The following is a 23,393-nucleotide window of genomic DNA, read 5'->3' as shown; positions in this document are numbered from 1 at the left end:
CAATTTCTCTACCTCCTCACCAACGTTTGTTATCTCTTGGAGGCTTTTTTGATAACAAATCACTTTCTCAAAGAGATATATGCCCTCCCATGTTCACTGCAGCCTAATTCACAATAGCTACTTAAATTTCCATCAACAGATGAATAAGGAAAATGTGCTGTGTACATACAATAGAATATTATTCTTCCTCAAAAAAGAAGGAAATCCTGCCATATGCAGCAACATGATGAGCCTGGAGGACACTGGGCTACATGAAATAAGCCAGTCACAGAAGGACAAATACTGCGGTATCTACAATGGTGAAACTAATAAGAACAGAGAGTAGAATGGTGGTTGACAGAGGCTGGGGGGAAGGGAAGACGGAGCTGCTGTTCAAAGGGAAGAAAGCTTGTTGTGCAAGATGATTAAGTTCTAGAGATGCACTGTGCAACAGTGTGCCTACAGTTAACAACACTGTATTGTATTTTTTTTTTAAAGATTTTATTTATTTATTTGACAGACACAAGTAGGCAGAGAAGCAGGCAGAGAGAGAGGAGGAAGCAGGCTCCCCGCTGAGCAGAGAGCCCGATGTGGGGCTCGATCCCAGGACCCTGGGATCATGACCTGAGCTGAAGGCAGAGGCTTTAACCCACTGAGCCACCCAGGCACCCCAACAACACTGTATTGTATAATTAAATTTTTGTTGAGAGTGGGTTTCATGTTTATTCTCACCACAATAAATATTTTTCCCCCACTGAAAAATAACCACCACAGGCAAAGAAAACCAAAACCCTGGTTCTCCATTTGAAGGCTGTACTGACCACTCCCATCTCCAACCCAAATCTTGTACTTCATCAGTATTTGTGGGCTACCCCCCCCAATATGTTCCAGGTGGTGAGGAGGAACACTGCTTTACTCAGATTCATGTCTCACTTTGGTTCTGCTGTGTGATACTTAGTTATGAACACAGTCTTCGTTTTTAGGAATAATTCAGCACTGATTTCATGATTTTACATTAAGTGCTCTACAAATGTTACCTTTTAATATTATCATTTGGTTTCATCTCTATATTTTCTAAACTCAATGTAGCAAGAATACAGGAAAAAAATTAAATGTGTTTTGATATCCAGTACAATGCTGAGTTATAATAGGTATTGACCTTTTGTTGACTAATGAGAGGTGATGCCATGTGATAAAAAATATAATTAGAGACATAAAGTAACAGCATAATGATGTATAAGAAGACGAAAAAGCTGTTTTTTCTTGAAAAACTATTTCAGAGGGAGAAATTACTAACCATTTTCTAAGCTGTTTCTGTTGCACTGTTTTATTTTTTTAAAGATTTTATTTGTTTATTTGACACACAGAGAGAGCGATCACAAGTAGGCAGAGAGGCAGGCAGAAAGAGAGGTGGAAGCAGGCTCCCCACGGAGCAGAGAGCTCTATGCGGGGCTTGATCCCAGGACCCTGGGATCATGACCTGAGCCGAAGGCAGAGGCTTAACCCACTGAGCCACCCAGGCGCCCTGTTCCACTGTTTTAATAGCAATAAGCATTTTTCCTTAATTTTTAAAGAAATGATTTTATGAGGCCAACGTTTAACCATGACCTTAGTTTCTTTGGAATGAGTCAGCAAAAGCAACATTTACATTTTTATCTGTGTGTAAAATTCTCAAGAGTATCAAGATTCTCAGTTAATAAAATAAAAGCAAAGTATCAAAATTATTTCTAAAACCATGAATAAGGGGCACCTGGGTAGCTCAGTGGGTTAAGCCTCTGCCTTCTGCTCAGGTCATGATCCCAGGGTCCTGGGATCAAGCCCTGCATCAGGCTCTCTGCTCAAGGGGGAGCTTGCTTCCCCCCTCTCTCTGCCTGCCTCTCTGCCTACTTGTGATCTCTGTCAAATAAATAAATAAAATCTTTAAAAAAAAAAAAAACATCATGAATAATAATAACAGAAATACCATGCTATTGGCTGACTATGGTCACTAGCTGCAGTATTAATGTTAATCTGCTCTGTGAAACTGAAATTCATTTCTATTTATGTTTAATTTTACTTTCTATAATATTCACATATTCAGTCTATTTTAATAATGACCATAACTACCCCACCATCATATTTCCCAATGGCCTAGGAGCCACATATGAACTCTGAGTTTAAGCCTAACAGGATTTGGAAATACCTCCTATATGAACCACCCAGAAAGAAATCCAGCTCTAGAATCTTCAAGCAGTAAGGAATCCAATGAATATGAAAAGATATTAAGATCTGAAATGACCAAGTATCATGAGACTATTACAGAGATGATTTAATGTAAAGTCTAAGATGTAAACAGAGTTCCTAAAACAGTTAGTTATCCATAAGAAACAACTCACAACTAAAATAAAATGAAGGCTCTATAGCAAGCACAGGCTCAGGAGAAAGACGTACAAATAACATGAATAAGGATCCTGTTGACTTGTCAGGATGTCATGGGAACAGAAGAGGAAACATCAGCCAAAAACCCTCCTCGAGTTGTCCATTGATAAGGGACATCTGTACCAGCTCTGGAGCCAACTACTGTTTCAAAGATCTCGTCTGGTCTTTATCCTCTTTGACTGCAAGGTTAATACATTAGATTGTTAACTAAAAGGAAAACCTGTTTGGGGCTCATTAAGCAGAAAACTGCTGATAGAAAATATTTGGGCCTGCTGGTTTGGTTGAAGCCTTGTGTGAAATTGTCTGAGGCAGAAAGATTTCTTCCAGACAAGATGAATGAGGGCAGAGGCGCCTGGGTGGCTCAGTGGATTAAAGCCTCTGCCTTCGGCTCAGGTCATGATCCCAGTGTCCTGGGATCAAGCCCCGCCTTGGGCTCTCTGCTCAGCAGGGAGCCTGCTTCCCTTCCTCCTTCTCTCCCTCTCTCTGCCTGCCTCTCTGCCTACTTGTGATCTCTGTCTGTCAAATAAATAAATAAAATCTTAAAAAAAAAAAAAAAAATGAATGAGAGCAGAGCCTTAGAGGACAGGCTGGCATGGTGCTGTCATTAAAAAAAAAAGAAAAAGAAAAAATGAATTGCACAGACAATGACCCATGGGGGAAAAAAGGCAGACACAAAGTCAAACCTTACTTTGTTAAGACTAATTTCTGCTTTTAGGTTTCTACCACTTGTGGTTTCACCTAACTTCTAATTTTATTCTCTTTGCACTTTACAACAGTCCTCTCATCTTTATTTCCTTTTACTAGTGCTTTTATTATCAGGAAGTATGGTGTTAATAAAAGATAACTGTGTTTGAACTGAAACTTATGGAACCACAAGAGGCCCACTAATAGGGATAATGGGTCTAAACGAAGTGTAGCTGTGGAGAAAGAAGAAGGGGAGGGTAGAGAATGATCAGAGTTCATTTCTGGACAGTAGGGAGCAATTCTAAGTTCCTCAATATATAGAGATTTGAAGAGAAAGCAGCTTAAGAACTGAGCAACATTACAGACTTCCAGGAACAAGGTATATTCCCTTTGTTTTCCTTTTTCTCTACTTCATCAAAGATGACCTACTCCAGATTTACCCTTAGGGGATTCCTTCCACCTCACCTTTAAGAGGCTGTTATTATGTTGGTACAGGCTTGAAGGTAAGATAACCATCAAATGATGCAATGAAAAAAGACTTTTCATTTTCTTTCATAGCCTTGTTTAGAATGTCCATTTTGGAGCAATTTCCTTGGATTTTGGCTTTGGATAGCAATTTCCTATCTGAATCTACCCACAGTTAAAATTTTCTAGGGGTGTCTGAGTGGCATCCAACTCTTGATTTTGGCTCAGGTCATGATCTCGGAGTCATAAGATGGAGCCCCATGCCAGGCTCAATGGTAAGCATGGACTCCACTTAGGATTCTCTCTCTCCTTCTTCTTCTGTCCCACCGCCACCCCCCATCTTAAAAATGCTTCCTAAAACATTTATTTTATTTTTTAGAGATTTTATCTATTTATTGGACAGAGAGAGAGAGATCACAAGTAGGCAGAGAGGCAGGCAAAGAGCCCAACGCTGGCTTGTTCCCAGGACCCTGGGATCATGACCTGAACCACCCAGGCGCCTCTTCCTAAAACATTTAAAGAAGAACCAGTACCAATCCTTCACAAGCTATTCCAAAAAAATACAAGAGGAAACCATTTCCTAACTCATTCTGTGAGGCTGGTAATTCTTCTGACACCAAAACCACGTGAAGACATTACAGAAAAAGAAAATTATAGGCCAATATTCCTTTATGAATATAAATGCAAAAATCCTTAACAAAATATTAGCAGACTGAATTCAGGAACATATAGAAAGGACTGTACATTACTACAAAATGGATTTATCCTAGAAGTGTAGGAATAGTTTAACATGAAAATCAATGTAATACACTGTATTAATAACCTTTTAAAGACAAAGACCACGATTATCTCAATAGACTCAGAGAAAGCATTTGACAAATCCAACACTTCCTCATGATAAAAATATTCAATGAGGTAGAAATAGAACAGATCTTCCTCAGTGAGATAAATGGCATGTATGACAAGCCCACAGCTAATAGACTTAATGGTAAAAGACTGAATGCCTTCCCTTAAGAGGAGGAACAAGACAAGGATGTCTTACTCTTGCCATTTCTGTTTGTAACTGCACAGGAGGGTCTACCCAGAGCAAGTGGTAGGAAAAAGAAATTTCAAAAATGCAGATTAGGAAGAAGTAAAACTACCTCTATTTGTAAATGTATATCCTGCATTTAGAAAATCCGAAGGAATTCACTAACATTAGAATAAATGAGTTCAGCAAGGTTGTAGGATACAAGATCAAGAAACAAAAATCAATTGTATATCTATTACAATTGATTCTATTGGTTTTATTACCAATGAACAGTTTGAAAATAAAATGATGAAAAAGCTCCATTTATAATAGTATCTAAATAAGTAGAAAGACATCACACATTCATGGTTTAGAAAAATAAATACTGCTTAGATAACAAAATTCTTTAAGGGAATCTCTGTAGTAACGGTTGCGCAAATCTGAATATATTCAAACCACTGAATATATACTTTGAATGGGTGAATGGTGTGATGTGTGAATCATCACTCAGTAAAGATGTTAAATTCTTCATTTCTAAGAGCCAAGAGCCAGAATGGTAGTAAAATAGTTTAAGTTATCAAGGATCCCAGAGTCGGTTCTGAAAAGAGGTCTGATGGAGAGCAACAGGATTTGGAAAGGTAAATTCACATAGTAACCTTTTCTTTTTGCTAGAAGCAAAGATGGAATGAGGGACAGCAGAGATCAATATTCACATAATATTAGACTCAGCAACCTAAGCAGTATAAGAGAAAACATATAAGATATGACAAAGAAATAGAGCTGATTTCATAAATATATACAAAATCACTAAGGGTGATTTTTCTATGCGGTCACCTTTGGAGACTAAGCAAAAGGCTGTACTTCAGCTGTTTAGAAAACTTTATAGAGCTCTTAAAATTTTCAGTTTTCTTTACAGCTAGTTAAAAGCCCAAGGAAATCAGTCACACAGTTCATTAGATTCATGACTATTACCTATTACTCTATGAATTGTTACTTTCAAGCCTGGCCATCCACGTATTCAGACTTGACTCTGAATGTTCTTTTAGGAGGTATTTCCCAAAACAAACTCACACTTAAATAATGACTGGATTCGGGGCGCCTGGGTGGCTCAGTGGATTAAGCCGCTGCCTTCGGCTCAGGTCATGATCTCAGGGTCCTGGGATCGAGCCCCGCATCGGGCTCTCTGCTCTGCAGGGAGCCTGCTTCCTCCTCTCTCTCTGCCTTCCTCTCTGCCTACTTGTGATCTCTCTCTGTCAAATAAATAAATAAAATCTTTAAAAAAAAAAAAAAAAAAAAAATAATGACTGGATTCAACTGAGACTATTTGAAAGAATGTGTTAAAACCTAGTCTGAAAGTGTGGATACAATTAATCTTTTACTTTCCGTAGCCAAAAGCTGAAAAGTCCTTTTTAAATTTTATTTTATAAACTGAAGTACGAAAAGTGCTTTAAACTAAAATGCTAGGAGTCTTCAAAATCAGGCAATTTCATGTTAAAAATCACAAATCCATAGAAAAACAAGTGTAACCCCTTCTGTTGATTTCCACCACTGCTATCCAAATCCCTTACTCTTTTGCTTCAATTCTCATAGCCAACTGGTCTCCCAGACTCACTCCTGCTCCCTCCCGTCCCTTTTCCACAAACAGCTGGAACAGTATCACTTGCTCTCTATTCAAACCCTCTAAACCTGCTTCTGGTCTGACGCCTTCTGGCCTCCTGCTTGCTTAGAATGCTCACGGTGGCTTTCAGGGTCAGGGAGCACACCATAATTGTTCCTGCCTTCTGGTGTCTACACTATTTCTGGTTTCTGGAATGCTCTTCTCTGTTCTTTGCATGGCTGGCTTCTTGCCATTTTAGATCTCAGCGTAGATACGACTCTTCAGAGAGGACTTCTCAGACAATACAGTATTTACCACATCACTGTATTTCAATTCTCCATACAGAACTTTCTTGATGTTTATCATTTGCTACCCTCTTCCTCTACTACAAAGAATCTAATCTTAGGAAAGCATCTGTCTCGTAAGCACTGTTTCTCCAGTGCCTAAGACAGCATCTGATGCTAAGCACAGATTTTGTGGAATAAACTAATGACTACTCTCTAGATTTTAGCAAGATGATTAGAACTTAAACATTCCCAAGTTTGTTAAAGCAGATTTCCCAAAAATCCCAAAGTATCTGTCTACAGAAAACATAATTACTCCAAATTCAGTCTGAAGAGTATTACTCTTTCTATAATTCTTAAGCAGTAAATCCAAAAGTGCTTCAGACAAATTAATAACATTTTACTTACTCGGGCAGAAGTTTATATTTCTCCAAATCAATTTCTGGAAAAAATGTGTCACTTTCAAATTCCTGCATAATCCTTGTCACAAATAGTCTAAGATGGCCTGGTTTGTTCATGGCTTCCTTTGGAAAAAAAAAAAAAAAAAAGGCATTAATTTCCTAATTTATCTGTCAAAAGAAACAGAAACTCCAAGATTTCTGTTTGTTTTAATTATACAGTCAAGTTTGTACTAGGTATTAGAGACATGCTACATAACTTGTTACCTCCAAAGCATGCTATTTAAATATCCCATTCTTTATTTTGGGGTCCTGCAAAGTACGTCTTAGTTATTTTGAGAATGGATCTAATCACTATCAATAATTATGACAGTGAGTTTAAATATATTGTGGTCTCTAGTTTGCTGACATGAACTCTTTTTTTTTCATTTAAGCATTCAGTATTATCTTTTTTCTTTGGTAGTTGTTTAAGAATTAAGAGCTATAAATTAGTTATTCTCCATAGAAAAATCTGCATATATGGACAAAATAGTATGAGCCTTTGATTATTGAAAACCCCAAGGGCATACTTAGTACATTTACACAGAACTTAATAATGCTTCCATTTCTTAGGAGATAGTAATAATGTTAGTAGGTAATTTACTTTCTTAGCACCTTGTTGCTAATGATTGTATTTGGCCTTATATTGTTAATGGCTTTTCTAACTACTGCCTATGGTACTGTTGATAGTTTCTCCTATAGAAAAAACCTGCTCCCTGCTCAGTGGGAAGCCTGAATCTCCCTCTCCCACTCCCCTGCCTCTGTTCCTTCTCTCCCTGTGTCTTCCTCTGTTAAATAAATAAATAAAATTTAAAAACAAAACAAAACAAAACTGCCCTCAAACAAGTATCTTAAAACTCTAATAAAAAGTCAAGAGTCCTAATTGCATCTCCAAGAAAGCAATAACCCTTGATTTTCAAACAGCCTGTGGAAGAAAAAAAAATAACGGGTAATTCTAGTGTGTCAGCCTTGAAATTCCAAATAAGGGCATAGGACCAATATTACTTTTTATTTTTGGCTTTTTACTACAGCATATATTAAATCATTTATTCCCTTGCCCCAATGAAAAAAATTCTACCAATTCTTACTGTATCAAATTAGAGAAACTGAATGGGACCAACCACAGAAGCATTTGAAGGTCTGTATCCAAGGAAATGCTATATAGTAAAGGTTTTCTGTAAAGGGTCAGATGTTAAGTATTTTAGGCTTTGTGGACTGTATGGTTTCTTTCTTACCTTTGTGGGCAACAGTAGCCATAGATAATACTAAACCAATGGGCATGGCTGTGTTACAGTGAAACTTTGTTTACAAAAACAGGCTCACCCCAGGGAAGATAAGCCTAAATGTTCTACAAACTATTGTGATGTGAGGCAGGTGGAAAAAGCAAAATTACCAGCTAAAGGTTCTACTTCCTTATGACTTATATAGATATAGATATACCAAGTTACATAATTATGTTTAATTTTGAATATTTATAAGGAATGTATTTTGAAGTCAATATGGTATTAAATTATTCAAAATGCATATTGAACAAAATAAAAAAAAACTTGTTTTCTTAGAAATTCATCCTTGGTTGCAAGATCAAGGAAAATGTCCATTTCCTCATAATACAAATAAAGCAAACTAAAGGTTGTAGAAACAGGTCTGGGATCCTGGTATATCTTTTCTTCATAAAATAATCTCAGGGTATATATGTCACCACAAGCCACCAAAGTGTAGGGCTGGTTTTTTTCCTTCCCACAAAATGTTAACCTCTCATTAGTATTTTAAGAGTCAAAAAATTCTATTTAATATTCTCAAAAATTTTGAAAGCTGAAAGTCATTTGGTATCAAGAATAAGGAATATTTTGGGATACCTGGTTGGCTCGGTCTATGGAGTGTGTGACCCTTGATCTTGCAGTTGTGGGTTTGAACCCCACATTGGGTACAGGGATTACTTAAAAATAAAATCTTACAAAAAAAAAAAAAAAAAAAAAAGCTTTGGGCCAGAGCCTCCGTCTTCCAGTAATTTACCAAAATGAGTAGCACCAAGGGAAAGAGGAGAGGTATCTGCTATATGTTCTCTTGGCCTTTTAGAAAACATGGACTTGTTCCTGTGGCCACATACGTGGGACTCTACAAGAAAGGTGATACTGTGGACATCAAGGGAAGGGGCACTGTTCAAACAGGAACACCCCATAAATGCTGACATGGCAAAGCTGGAAGAGTCTACAAGGGTACAGCATGCTGTTGGCACTGTTGAAAACAACTGAAGGACAAGACTCTTGCCAAGAGAATTAATGTGCATATTCATCATATTAAGCCCTCAAGAGCTGAGATAACTTCCTGAAGCGTGTGAAAGAAAATGATCAGGAAAAGAAGGTAGCATAGAGAAAGGTACTTGGGTTCAAGTGAAGCACCAGCCTGCTGTACCCAGGGAAGGAGCCTGAGATGCTGGAACCCATTCCCTATGAATTCAGGGCATGATGAGTATACAAAAAAAAAAGTGCAGACTATTTTCTCTTTTACCTCTTTTTCCTTATATTATGAAATCATATAGTATTTTCTCCATAACCTCATATTACATAAAAATTGTTAAGGCAAAGTTTTCTGCTTTTCACAAATTCATATACATCTAGTCAGTATACAGCAACTGAGAGCCCCATCCCTTTATCAGTGAGAACATACATATCCTTGAAAAAAAGGGGAATAATTCAGTATATCAAGGCACATCCAGAGAGCAGAAAACAGTGCAATGCAAGTATGATTCTAAGGGAAGAATTTAGAATGTTTTTAAATTAGAAACATCAACTATTTTGAATTGAAAATAAACTCCAACAGGCTTAAAAACTCACTTTTATATTTTTATTTAGTTTTCATGATAGTATCTAAAATGAATAATTCAAATTGACAATATGTCTAGCTAACAGTAGGGATAATATGCTTCCTTTGCTCATGGCTTAATTTTTTTAAAGTTCAGAAGGCAGGGAAGCTGAAAGTGGGGTAGAACATTTCTTTATAATTTTACTTACCTTATAAACAGAACTGCCTCCTACTATCCAAACCATGTCCACTTTATTTGCTAATTCTGGTTCCTCAATAAGTTTTAAGGCATCATCCAAACTTTTGGCAAGAAAATGAGCTCCCTGTGGAGGTTCCCTGAGGTTAAAAAAATTAGAAATAATTTCTATAAAACCTAATCATAGGTTGAAATTAATTATAAAACCCAATTAATTATAAAACAATTATAAAGCAATTAATTATAAAACCCAAATCATCATAAATATGAATCTTTTAAGGAAACCACATTTGTGTATGTATGGTTCACAATGAATCAAAAAACAGAAACACTTCTGGTGTCTTGTGATATTTATGGTGGAAAAAAAGTATAAGAACAGTTGTCTCCAGAGGGATGTGGTTAAAGATTGACTGGGAAGAGGCATAAGGGCTTTTGAAGGGTTATGGTAATGTTCTCTATTTTTGATATGGGATTATATAGGTGCGTACATTTGTCAAAATTTAGCAAAATACATTTAAGACTTGTATATTTCACTGTATATATTTATCTCAAAAGAATAAAGCTAATGAAATACTGAACTCTAGTTAATCATATGTATGCTGAAGTATTTAAGAGAAACATACTGATGTCTACAAGTTACTCTGAAATGCATGAAAAAAACAAGACCAATTAATGTATGGATGAATGGTAAAACCAGCGTAGTAGAACATTAATGGTAGAATATACAGGTATTTACTGTAAGGTTTTTTCTGTACGTTTGAAAGATTTATAATAAAATGTTAGAGAGTAGTATGTTTGAATGACTGTAGTATGGAATGTTTTTTTTTGTTTGCTTGGGTTTTTTTGAGAGCGAGTATGCTTGTGAGTTTGGGGGTGGGGGTGGTTAGGGCAGAGGGAGAGGGAGAGGGAGAATCTTAGGCAGGCTCAAAGCTCAGCTCAGAGCCTGATGTGGGGCTTGATCTCACGACCTGAGATGATGACCAGAGCCAAAATCGAGGGTCAAAAGCTCAACTGACTAAGCCACCCAGGAGGCCTAGAATGATTTTCATATTCTTAATATGTGATGAATGGGGAATGAGTTAAAAGATTTTTCATGTTTCAAACATGTAGAGATGGATGAAGTATTAATAAATTAGCATGTTGTTTTCTGTAATTAAAAATCCAAAGGAAGGGCACCTGGGTGGCTTAGTTGGCTAAGCATCTGAATGTCTGACTCTTGATTTCAGCTCAGGTCATGATCTCAGGGTTGTGGGATCAAGCCCTGTGTTGGGCTCCGTGCTGGGCATGGAGCTTGCTTGGGATTCTCTCTCCTTTTGTCCCTCCATAGTCCAACCCTAATTTAAAAAAAAAATAAATAAATAAATAAAAATCCAAAGGAGGTAAAGTTGATTAATTTCAGGGTTAGATCTTCAGGTTAATCTCTCCCTATCTCCACAACTGTTTTTTTTGGGTGGGGGTTGGTTGTTGGAATTGGGGAGGGCTGTAATTCCCTTTATAAATGTTGAAACATGTAGAATTTGGTTTCCATTGTAATTAGAGAACAGAAATTACAATTCAATGTCAAGTTCTCAGACTGATGCTTTAAAAAATTATATAACTGCCTCGGAACTTGTAGTTATAACAATGATTAATCAAGAGCTAATGGAGACATTAATTCTTTTGACTGCCTCCTCCCTCACCTCCTTGACAGACATTTTACTTATTTCACTTTTTGTCATCTCTAAAGGAATTAAGAGCACAAAGAGTATATTTTGACTAAAAGCTGGAAAAGATATGGAGGCCAGTGTGAGGTTAAATGAGCCAAAAGATTCTCTAAGATGTCAGGGCAGCTGCAGCGACTAGGTTGGATGAGGCTAGGGGAAGAACTGAATAAGAAACAGATTTGAACTTGGAGAGAAGATCGTCTAGTTAAAGTCTAGAATGCCTGAAATAGAGTCAAGGTGGTGTTAGTATTTGAGGATGCTAAAATCAGGAATGATGATAGGAGTCGGAAAAATGGTGACTTAGGAACTGACATATGAGAAGAACTAGAAGGGGCGAAGTTGGTGGGTTATAGCAAAATAATTTAAAAGGTGGTATAAATAGTTGGTGTGGATTTTAAATTAACGGGGTACACATTTTGTGTAGATTGTGGAACAATGGCTTGAAATGGTGCAAGGGCTTAAGGTGTAGACTACTTCTTTGCCCTTTTGTAGTGTGTCTGGAAAAGGAAAACAAAGGATTTGTTTCAGATTTTAGTTATCATAGAGGCACAGAGGAAATGATTCTGCAAAATGTTGCTACTTAGCAGTTTAGGAATAAGTTTCACAGGAAACCCTTGATCCAAGAGGGGTAGAAAAAATTAGCAAAAAGTTGAACTAATGTTTGAGTTCATTAGCCCACTGTATTCATTCTGTGAAAGCACAAATCCTAGAAACTAACAAAGTAAACAGAATATAGCAAGCACTCAATATTGTGACTTATTTCATTGCTAAATTTCCTTCCTATATTTATCTCAAGCTAACAGAGATTGTATTCCCTGACAAGAGATAATTGGTATGTGGTTATATGCAGTCAAGAAACAAGTGGATATGCTTGATATCTTGTTACAAACTTAAGAGTCGAATTCTCTCAGAGGGCTGGGATGAGGATTAAAAGAAAGGTAATGTACATTATAGGCACTCTAATATTTCCATCCTTTTTTTTTTTTTTAAGATTCTATTTATTTATTTGATATATATAGAGAGAGAACGAGCAGAGGGAGGGACAGAGGGAGAGGGAGAAGCAGGCTTACCTGATGAGCAGGGAAGCCCAATGCCGGGCTTGATTCCAGGAATCTGGGATCATGACCTGAGCCGAAGGCAGATGCTTAACCAACTGGGCCACCCAGGTGCCTTTCCATCCTTCTCTTTAAAGGCCCTATTCAAAAGAGCCTGCTTTTTACTGATGGATAGTTATAGTAGAAAGAAAATATCTAATATTTATTCAGTGCCCCCTTGCTCTCCCATATAGTGGGATGAGGCAGTGCTTTACATGCATCATACCACTTAATGCGAACAGCAGTCCTTTGTAAGTACTTTTATTCCTGTTTACAGAGGATATTGAGGCTGAGACGTTACGAAACCAGTGGTTAGAGAGCTAGGAAATGGTAGACCTGGGATTTGAACTCCAGCAGCCTGATGCTGGAGTCTTGAGTTGCAACTTCCCACACAGGCAAGATTCTCAGCTGATGGTCACGTACTACAAAGGTGTCCTATTCTAGAACCCTCACACCGCAGGAGGGTGTGGCCTAATTTAGGCAATCCCTAAGACCAGTGTCCTCTGGCCTTGAGCAGCCTCATTTGATTACCGCAGGGTACCATATAAACATTATCTTTTCCACTGTGCCTGATGTGAAAGAGAATGATGTGGCAGATGAAATTCTGGCTCAATTTCCCTGGAGACTGTTGGGAAAGCTTATTGGAAAACAAAAAACCCTAGGCTAGAATCACATCTTAACCAAAATGGAAAAAAAAAAAGAGTTCAATTTAAAGCCTTTCAAACTCAGTCTTTGAAATGGGATGTCCGACTATTGAAAATTGGTTCAAGTAGGCTCTATCCTCTTAATTGAATACTATGCAGTCACTACAAATATTTACAGAACTTAATCTTTCAATATATCAAATGGTGGGCGGAAAGTCAGGTTAGAAAACAGGATGGTTCTAGATTTATAGACCACCTATTGGTCATTTATTCTGTGAAAACTTCTGAATCCCTGCTTTGCTAAGGGATATGCTAAATGCTGGGAATAGAGACAAAAAGAAAAAGAACAGCACCTCTGTACCACTGGCAGGCAGAGAAATATCTCAGCAGTGGCCACCGTGTGAAGGACATGCAATGGGGATGCATGGAGAATGCCAGATGAGCAGAGGGGATGTATCTTCTGGGTGCGGTGATGAGGGAGAATACTCCTTGGAGAAAGATCCCTTAGCAGAGCGTCTCAGAGAGAAAAACATGTTCAAAACACAAAAGTGATAGACGACCATAGATATGACTGAGGTTTGTACTGAAGTCACTAAAGTTATTTAACAAAAAGCCCCAAGAAAGTTCAAAGTAGAAGTAATCTGTGGCGAGGTTTAAATATAGTAAAGGGTGGTGGGTGGCTCAGTGGGTTAAGCCTCTGCCTTTGGCTCAGGTCATGATCTCAGGGTCCTGGGATCGACCCCCGCATCAGGCTCTCTGCTCGGCAGGGAGCCTGCTTTCCCCTCTCTCTCTCTGCCTACTTGTAATCCCTCTCTGTCAAATAAATAAATAAAATCTTAAAAAAAAAATAATAAAGGGTGGGACAACACAGCAAGGTCTTGACAACATGAGAAAATGGAAGTCTAGAATAAAGTGGTGGGGGCAAGGGGGAGGGTTCTGACTATGAACCTCAAAATTGAGGGAAAGAAGAACAAAATTAGATGTTAGGGTAAAAGTGAGATCACAAGCCTGTTCACTGTGTTTCCATTAATATTAATATTTTCTGTAAGATATAAAATAAGGTAATTTTGCTCAAATAGCAAAGGTTGGGAGAGTAGGAGTTGATATTTATAGGGTACTGTCTGTGTGCCAGAAATTTAATATACAAAATTTCAATTACTCCTCAAAATCACCCTAAGAAGTTCTCATTATTAACCCCATTTAGTAGATAAGGAAACTGGGTTTCAGCAAGGCTTAAAGTTAATAAAACTTGAAGCCACAAAATTAGTAGGTACCAGAGCAGACATTAGAAGACAGATTAAGTCTTTGCTATACTAAATGTGTGAGTGGTGGGGAGAAAAGAGAGAAAGCTTTAATCACTGTGGATAGTAGTGAGACCATAAAAATTATACTACTATGAAATGTCAGGTAACTTTTATGGGCTGGAGACAATTTACAACATCTTATATCATGGAAGGAATTTTGGATTTATCAAAGATGCTGTCAAAGTTACAGCATTATGGTAAAATTTACTTAAATTTTTGGTTCCGGGGGTCTGGGTGGCTCAGTGGGTTAAGCCGCTGCCTTCAGCTCAGGTCATGATCTCAGGGTCCTGGGATCGAGTTCCCCATCGGGCTCTCTGCTCGGCAGGGAGCCTGCTTCCTCCTCTCTCTCTGCCTGCCTCTCTGCCTACTTGTGATCTCTCTCTGTCAAATAAATAAATAAAATCTTAAAAAAAATTAAAAAAAAAGTTTGGTTCTGAAGCCTTAAAAAAATACTTTACTGAGATATAAATCATATACCATACAATTTACCCTTTCAGCATGTAGAACTTGGCAACTTTTTAGTGTAGTCATAGAGTTGTAAAACCATCACCACTACCTACTTTTATTTATTCATTTTTAACGATTTCATTTATTTATTTGACTGAGAGATCACAAGTAGGCAGAGAGGCTGGCAAAGAGAGAGGGGGATGCAGGCTCCCCACGCAGCAGGGAGCCCAATATGGGGCCTGATCCCAGGACCCTGAGATCATGATCCCTGCCAAAGGCAGAGGCTTAACCCATTGAGCCGCCCAGGTGCCCCACCACTACCTACTTTTAGAACATTTCTATCCCCCCAAAAAGAAACCCTGTATCTGTTAGCATTCATTCCCCACTCCCAACCTCTCCAAGAAAACCAGTAATCTAGTTTGTCTATGAATTTGATTCTAGGGATTTCACATAGATGGAATTATGTGGCCTTTTGTTTCTGGCTTTTTTCACTCAGCATACTGTTTTCAAACTTTATCCATGTTGTAGCATACACTGGTTCTTCTTTTATTGTGGAATAATATTCCATTGTATGGATATAGGCTACTTTGTTTATCCATTCATTAGCTAATGGACATCTGGGATGTTTCTATTTTGGCAATTATGTATGATGCTGCTATGAACATTTGACCTCATGTGGTCATATGTTTTTATTTTTCCTTCATTTCATAAACCAAGAAGTAGAACTGCTGGGTCATATGATAACTCTATGTTTAACATTTTGAGAAAATGTCAATCTGTGTTCCAAATGTGGCTATATAATATTTCTTTTAAAGCCACAACTTGATTGTCTAGATAGCTTTGGAAAAACACTTTATTCCTATACTTTAGGGAACTAGTTACCCAAAATAATTAGCATCTGGTAGCAAATTCTGGGATTACCTTGAGGACTTAGTTTCATCTTACATTAGAGGGTGGTGATGAAAAATTGAGTATTTCCAAAAGACTGCATGAGCTACAGTGATTACAAGAGTAAATCTAGCACTGTCTGGCACACAGCAGGTGCTCAGGTTATATGTGTAATTGACCTTCAAGTAGGGAACCAGAAGGAAGGGCAAAAAATAAACTCTAAGACGTGTTCCTAACTGATAACGTTTTTTCCTTGATAATAAAGACTTTTGAAATTTTCTGCCTTTAAAAAAGCAAGTGACAGGGGCGCCTGGGTGGCTCAGTGGTTTAAGCCACTGCCTTCGGCTCAGGTCATGATCTCGGGGTCCTGGGATCGAGTACCGCATTGGGCTCTCTGCTTGGCAGGGAGCCTGCTTCCTTCTCACTCTCTCTGCCTACCTCTCTGCCTACTTGTGATCTCTCTCTGTCAAATAAATAAATGAAATCTTTAAAAAAAAAAAAAAGCAAGCGACATATAGCAACAAATGTTATACATAAATACATAAGAAAACAACCAAACCCAATTACATACACCACAGGTGGGGGTCATAAAGAAGAAATTAGACTCATCATTTGAGGAGATTTGCTGGCTCAACTGAGTATGTTCCCCACTGAGATTTCTTTGTTTGTTTTAGCTCAAGCTAGCCATAAATAAACTTGAGTAGCATTCAAGAATATGTTACTAAAGAGTCTCTGGGAATGGCAATACAGTCTGTGAATTTGGATTCTACCAAGCGAAGAGATAACCAGAATATCCTAGCAACCAAAAGGAAGAGAACAGTATGAAGATTGCAGCAGATGGCAAGATGCACATCAACATATTCCCATCATCCAAAGGTAACCAGTGCAAATATTCTGGTCTATTTTCTTTCATGTTTTTACCTATGCTATCCTAGGAAGGACTTGGTAGAAAATCTATATAAGCCTGATCACCCTTAGCCTACGGTGTATAATGTTTTTTCCTTCCCATGATGTGATGGTCTTTGAGGTGTTCACTTGGTTGGGCTATAGTCCTTGATTATTCAGACATTAATCTAGGTATTGCTGTGAAAGTATATTATAGAAGTGATTAAAGTTGATAATTCAATAACTGCAGTATGGATGGGCAGGATTCAATCAGTTTTAAGGCCTTCAGAGCAGATCTGAGGCTTCCTTGAAGAAGAAATTCCACCTGCAGTCAGCAACTTCAGCCCTTGCTGTAAAGTTCTAGCAAGCCCTTCCCTATGGCCTGCCCCAGTTTTGGACTTGTCTAGCTGGCACCCACAAATGTATAAACTAATTCCTTGGAATGAAATCCCCAGGGCATTTCCAAGCATCAGTAACTATGTACTCCAATGTGAGACTGGAGGACAGGAAAATTCTCAGCACAGGCCAAGTGGAGACATTCCTTTCTCTCTAGGATCCTTAGGTTGACTTCAGTATTTTCAAATTTTTTACCTGTAAACACTGGATAAAGAATACAAGTATAAAATGTTATTTGGGTGTTGTGGCAAACTAGGAATAAGACATAAGATTGTGACTGATTTTTAGCCCATCCTAAAATTTCGATCTTATTGTATTGAGGGCAGAGTCCAGAATGGGGATAAAACACTTAATGCTGGCAAATCCCAAAACATATGTGAAACTAGAAAAAAAGTTACTAATTACTTTATATAAATAATACTTGAGCCTACAGAGTAACAGTTTAAGGAAACTGGCAAATCTATTACCACATTTGAGATTTAATGTGACTTTTTACAGTGGTGAAATCAATCCCTTAAATAGCAGAGTTACTGTCATGTGGGATAAATAACTGCTTATTCATTTACTGTAAATTACCTTTATGATATTAGGCAGCTTGATCAATAAACTGTATTTATACTATCTGTCATACACTGACCTCCACCCTAAGAAATGAAACTTTTTGTGGTGAATTTGTTGTAGTACTTACTTGAGGTCTCTGCTGAGAACTAAATTAATTCTATCCTTTAAAGGTCGATTCTTCTCAGGAATAGAGAACCATGTCTTCCTACCCATAATCACCAAATTCTGTTTACCTAGAAAATCACATAAAAAGAATATTTGGGGAGTATATATTTCCATATATTCATATATATATATATATATATATATATATATATATACACACACACACACAGATAAGATTGTCATAGTGACATCTAGTGGATTTGCACTGAAAATAAAAATTTAAAACAGGCTTACCAAAATTTACATTTATCACCATTTCCTAAATATAGTAACTTTTTTCCCCCTATGGTGTTATCCAATTCATATCCAATATTTACTCAACTGCAATCATGTATAATAGTGAAGAGCCAAGACTCTGGGGCGAAGTGCTCAAGTTCAGTGTATTCAGTCATCTACTGAACAAGTCATGTTAATCTTCTGTGCCTTACTTTCCTTATTTATAAAATGAAGATAACAGTAGTTCCTACTTCTAGGGTTACTGTGGGGATTGAAGACTTAGAAGATCTAATAAGTCCTGTTTAACTGTTTGATATGATAGTATTGTTCATATTTGTATACTTTGTAGACATATTGGTAGTCATACTTTTATTTTTTTTAAGATTTACTTATTTATTTATTTATTTGACAGAGAGAGAGAGATCACAAGTAGGCAGAGAGGCAAGCAGAGAGAGGGGGACTCAGGCTCCCCGCTGAGCAGAGAGCCAGATGTGGGTCTCGATCCCAGGACCCCGAGATCATGACTCGAGTCGAAGGCAGTGGCTTAACCCACTGAGCCACCCAGGCACCCCTAACAGTCATAAGTGCTTAATATTCCACTCAATTAAAAAGTTATAACACTTTCAATTGTGCTTCTTTCAAGTATAATACTTTTATGGAAACTATACACATAGCTTCCGTTTTTGGTTTAATTACTTAGGAAAAAATCCTGGGAGTCAGATATCTAGATCAAAGGAATATACACATTTCTATAATTCTTGATATATTCTGACAGGTTAGCAAAAGAAGCACACGTGTCTGTTTCAAAGAATTATCATTAGCATGATTTTATTTAAAAATACTAACAGTTATAAAATACAAGTAGTAAGACTAAGTGTTTTTCTGTATTTGGAAAGTTTTTTCCTCCAAGAATTAAAACCCCAATTATTTATGGTGCCCCTTATGTGATTTGTACTGCATTTTCAAAGACAGAGCTCTAGGTGCTAGTAAAGAGATATCAAGTATCAAAAATAACAGAGCCATTAGGTGAGGAATTCTGGTGAGAGAAATGGTACAGACCTGGCCTAACTATTAAGGTGGACTTAAGTGAAGAGCATACAGAGACGTTGGGGGGAAAAGAAGAAAGGAAAAGAAAAAAGAAAAAAAAAGCCAACATACCTTCAGTACCCTTCCATCCATTCATCCAACAAGTACTGTATTTACTGAACACTAGCAAACAGGCCACACATTGGATGCTTTTCCTATGAGTAGACCATACTTTGGATTCTAGAGAGTGGTTCATATCAATTCCTTAAGCTTCAAGCTCTTGCTATCTTGTCTCTACCACAGACCTAAGTCCCCGGTCCACGAACCTATATCTGTCCTTTTAAAGTTATGCTGCATGTGCTTCTGGCTGACTTACCATTTCCCTTTCATTCTGCTATTACTTCTCCTATGACCAAATACATGTCTCTTAGGTTGTTTTTTTTTTTTTTTTTTTTTTTTTTAATTTATTTGACAGACAGAGATCACAAGTAGGCAGAGAGGCAGGCAGAGAGAGAGGAAGGAAAGCAGGCTCCCCGCTGAGCAGAGAGTCCGACGCGGGGCTTGATCCCAGGACCCTGGGATCATGACCTGAGCTGAAAGCAGAGGCTTTAACCCACTGAGCCACCCAGGCACCCCTGTCTCTTAGGTTTTAAAGAGTATCCCACCACTATATTCTTTTCCTTGGTTGTCCTCCTCTCCAGCAGCTCAACTCATCTACTTCCCTGTATCTGCAATCCCCAAACCTCAAAATTAGCACTATTAGCAACTGCACACTGTTGTCCACTCCTTTATTCTCCACCTCACCCAGGATTATTCAGCTGTCATTAAATTTAGCATCTATGAGTTCATCCTGGATCCCTTCCTGCATCCCCTTCGCCTTCCTTATCTCCATACTGAGTATCATGGAACCGTTTTTTGGACTTTTCTCCTCCTCACTGCCCTCCTTCAGGCCCTATCATATCCTGCAGGGACTATGGCAAAGGTCTCCTCTGATTTCTTTTCCATGCTCTAATCTTCACTGAAACCTGTAGCTAGATGCTAATTCTGCCCAGTACCTCAACTGTACACCTGCCCATATAAAATTTGAAAGAATTTTTTTTTTAAGGGTATGGCAAACCTTGGGAACTGCATACAAATGAGTGGTAAGGCAGAAAGTCCCAGATTAACATGGATAACTTTTCATTTAAGTAAAAGTCTGCACTGGTAAACTTACTCAGCAAGATGTTTCCCAAACCTCAATCTCCTAAAAATCCCACATTACCTTCTACTGAGGAGGTTGTGGTCATTCTTTGGAAAAACTTGAATTCGTTCCTACAAGTTAGACAAACAGCGTTACTCAGAATATTATCCCGCGGGCTCCAGCTCTAACGCGACCCACAGACGCTGCGCTGGCGGGGAGGGGAGCGAGTGGAGTGGAGGGGTCTCTATGGCAGGGACTTTGTTCTGAGGCAGGGAGCCGCGGGGGGACATGTCCTCGCCGGGCGGCAGGGGCAGGACGGAAATCAGTAACTTGGCCTCCTGGCTCCCGAGGGCGGAAGGAAGCCCAGGTCCAGCTCGTGTCCTCTCGGGTGCCAAGTCCGTCCCCCTCCTCGCGCTGCCAGTGTCTGCGCGACCCCGCGCTAGCTCTTCCAAACCCAATCGACCCCCGGCCCGGGAGGTACCTGAGCGGGGGCCAGGGCAGGTCCCCGTTCTTGCCGATGCCCATGTTCTGGGAAACAGCGGCGATGCAGTTTAGCGTACGAACCATGACGGCAGCTGTAAACAACTCCTAGTTAGCTCGCCGCCACGGAAGACACCCGGCCGCGCTTGGCGCGAAATTGCGGCCACCCCTCCTCTTTGGTCCCATTTGTGCAGCCGAGACTCCGCCCCCCGCCCCGGCGCTCCGCAGGGTCGTGACGTGCTTGCGCCCGCAGACTGCAAGGACCTGCGGCCGCGGGCTCGCGCTCCTGGCTAGTCCCTGCTTGGGTGGTGTTGCTCCTATCGTGCGATGTCGGGCCGGAAACCTGCCTTTGGCCGTGCCGCGACCAGAGGCCCAGCCCCTGCAGGGCAAGCGGTTTTGAGCAGATTCTTCCAGTCTACGGGAAGCCTGAAATCCACCTCGTCCCCCACGGGTGCAGCCGACAAGGCCGACCCTGACTCTGACTCCGCAGCGCCCCTAGCGTCCACTTTCCCGCCTCAGTTGCCTCCACACGTGGTGGGTTTGGTCTAGGACGGGGCGGGGCCAGTGGGAGATGGGGCGGGGCAAGATGGGCGGGGGCGGGAACCGTGCTTGTGGGTGGAGCGGGAGGAGGCGGCGATAGTGCGCGAGAATCGGCGAGATGAGACGGCCGGAAGAGAGAAGGGCAGGGCTCTGAAAGGAGAAGGCGGGAAAAGCCAGGCTGGCCTCCATTCTCCGCGCAGTTTACGTTATAGTTTCCACTAGGAGTAATAGACTTGAGGCCAAGGTCGCGCGGGTACTTAATGGCAGACTCGAAACAGGAGCTCAGGTCTCAGGACTTTCATTCTGATGAGGGTAGGGACTTGTGGGCAAAGGATACATCTTTTAACCGCCATTTTACCTCCCCAGCCTTAAAAAAAAAAATCTGGATTGAAGGTTAAAGGGGAGCTTTATTTACCTTATTTGTATATACTTGGTTAAGTAACCGGAAGTAAATTGACTCTAAGTCTCTAGTTTTTAAGCATGCAACAGCAGTGCTCAGTATTTCAAGCGAATAGGGTAAAAGCAGTCATATTGTATAGTTCCTCAGTGACTACACTTCTTGTGGCTAAGATTGTAAAGTTTGATACACAGTTTGGCTGGGTTAGGTTTAAAGGGGTGCAGATATGAATGGTCAGTCATTGACTCCTTCCTGTTGCTTACCACCGTTCACCTGAGTAAAATAGTTGGTTTTGTTTTTCCCAAGGACACTGCCAGCAGGAAAAGTCCATGGTTGAGCCCTCACTGGGGCTTCCTGAATTAATATCTTCCTGATCGCAACACTTCCTGAGGATGTGTTGGGACGTCTGGGTGGCTCAGTCGGTAAAGCATCTGTCTTTAGCTCAGGTCATGATCCCAGGCTCCTGGGATCCAGTACTGCATTGGGCTCCTTGCTCAGCTGGAGCCTGTTTCTCCCTCTGCCTCCTCCTCCTCCTGCTTGTGCCCTCTCTCGCTGACAAATAAATAATAACAACAGCTCAGGGTGTGGAAAGGGATTGTAGACTAACTTTTAGCCACCCTCCAAGTTTTAATATGGATGACAGCCTAGCAACTTCAAAGTCTTCATTTATTTTTCATAGAGTGAGTTCTCCTCTCCTGTTTTTGATTTTTTTAAAAAAGATTTTATTTATTTGACAGAGAACATGTGGGGAGAGAACACACAAGCAGAGGGAGGGGTAGAGGGAGAAGCAGACTCCCCCACCCAGCAGGGAGCCCATTATGGGACTCTATCCCAGGACCTTGGGATCATGACCTGGCTGAAGACAGACGCTTAACCGACTGAACTATCCAGGTGCCCCTGTTTTTGATTTTTGATGATAGTCTACATTTCATGAATGTACCAAGATTTTATTTTACACCTATTATTTAGAGGGTATTTTGTGAAGGACTTAATTTTTGACAGGTTTCCTGCCAGTACATAGTTTATAATCTTGTGGTATCTTCGGTGGTGAACATAAGCCAAGTTTGAACATGAAATAGTTAAATTACAGTTAACATTGACATTTCAAAAATGGTAGTGTTCTTTTGTTAGGTATCTTAATTTCACCTTTCCTAAATGGATATATATATATTTTTTAATTATTTATTTATTTTTTTAATAAACATATAATGTATTTTTATCTCCAGGGGTACAGGTCTGTGAATCGCCACGTTTACACACTTCACAGCACTCACCATAGCACATACCCTCCCCAGTGTCCATAACCCCACTCCCCCAACCCCGCCTCCTCCCAGCAACCCTCAGTTTGTTTTGTGAGATTAAGAGTCACTTATGGTTTGTCTCCCTCCCAATTCTATCTTGTTTCATTTATTCTTCTCCTATCCCCCCATGTTGCATCTCCACTTCCTCATATCAGGGAGATCATATGATAGTTGTCTTTCTCCGATTGACTTATTTCACTAAGCATGATACCCTCTAGTTGGATATATATATATATATTTTTTTTTTTTAAGATTTTATTTATTTATTTGATGGAGAGAGAGATCACAAGCAGGC

General features: G+C 39.4%; 2 protein-coding genes across 4 annotated transcripts in view; one reads left to right on the top strand and one right to left on the bottom strand.

The window, feature by feature from the left end:
- DHFR (dihydrofolate reductase) overlaps positions 1 to 20,999 on the bottom strand; it is a 44,590-nt gene extending 23,591 nt beyond the window's left edge. For 2 of the 3 annotated variants that reach the window (XM_045999686.1, XM_045999685.1), the window contains exons 1-5: positions 20,862 to 20,999; positions 20,462 to 20,511; positions 17,921 to 18,026; positions 9,885 to 10,011; positions 6,845 to 6,960 (exon numbers count right to left, since the gene is read on the bottom strand). In XM_045999686.1, coding sequence (XP_045855642.1) covers positions 6,845 to 6,960; positions 9,885 to 10,011; positions 17,921 to 18,026; positions 20,462 to 20,511; positions 20,862 to 20,947 — 485 coding nt within the window. In that variant the 5' untranslated portion in view covers positions 20,948 to 20,999. The remainder of the gene's footprint in view (positions 1 to 6,844; positions 6,961 to 9,884; positions 10,012 to 17,920; positions 18,027 to 20,461; positions 20,512 to 20,861) is intronic. The other variant, XM_045999687.1, reaches the window with a different exon arrangement.
- A 171-nt stretch (positions 21,000 to 21,170) lies between these two features.
- The window catches only part of MSH3 (mutS homolog 3), a 186,014-nt gene continuing 183,791 nt past the window's right edge, over positions 21,171 to 23,393 (top strand). Inside the window, 1 exon segment of the mRNA XM_045999684.1 lies at positions 21,171 to 21,394. Coding sequence (XP_045855640.1) covers positions 21,188 to 21,394 — 207 coding nt within the window. The 5' untranslated portion in view covers positions 21,171 to 21,187.

Source organism: Meles meles, chromosome 3 (genome assembly GCF_922984935.1).
Source record: "Meles meles chromosome 3, mMelMel3.1 paternal haplotype, whole genome shotgun sequence".
In the NCBI taxonomy this organism is placed as follows: Eukaryota; Metazoa; Chordata; class Mammalia; order Carnivora; family Mustelidae; genus Meles; species Meles meles.
The sequence above is the reverse complement of the archived record's forward strand: the minus strand, read 5'-3'. Positions and strand labels throughout refer to the sequence as shown.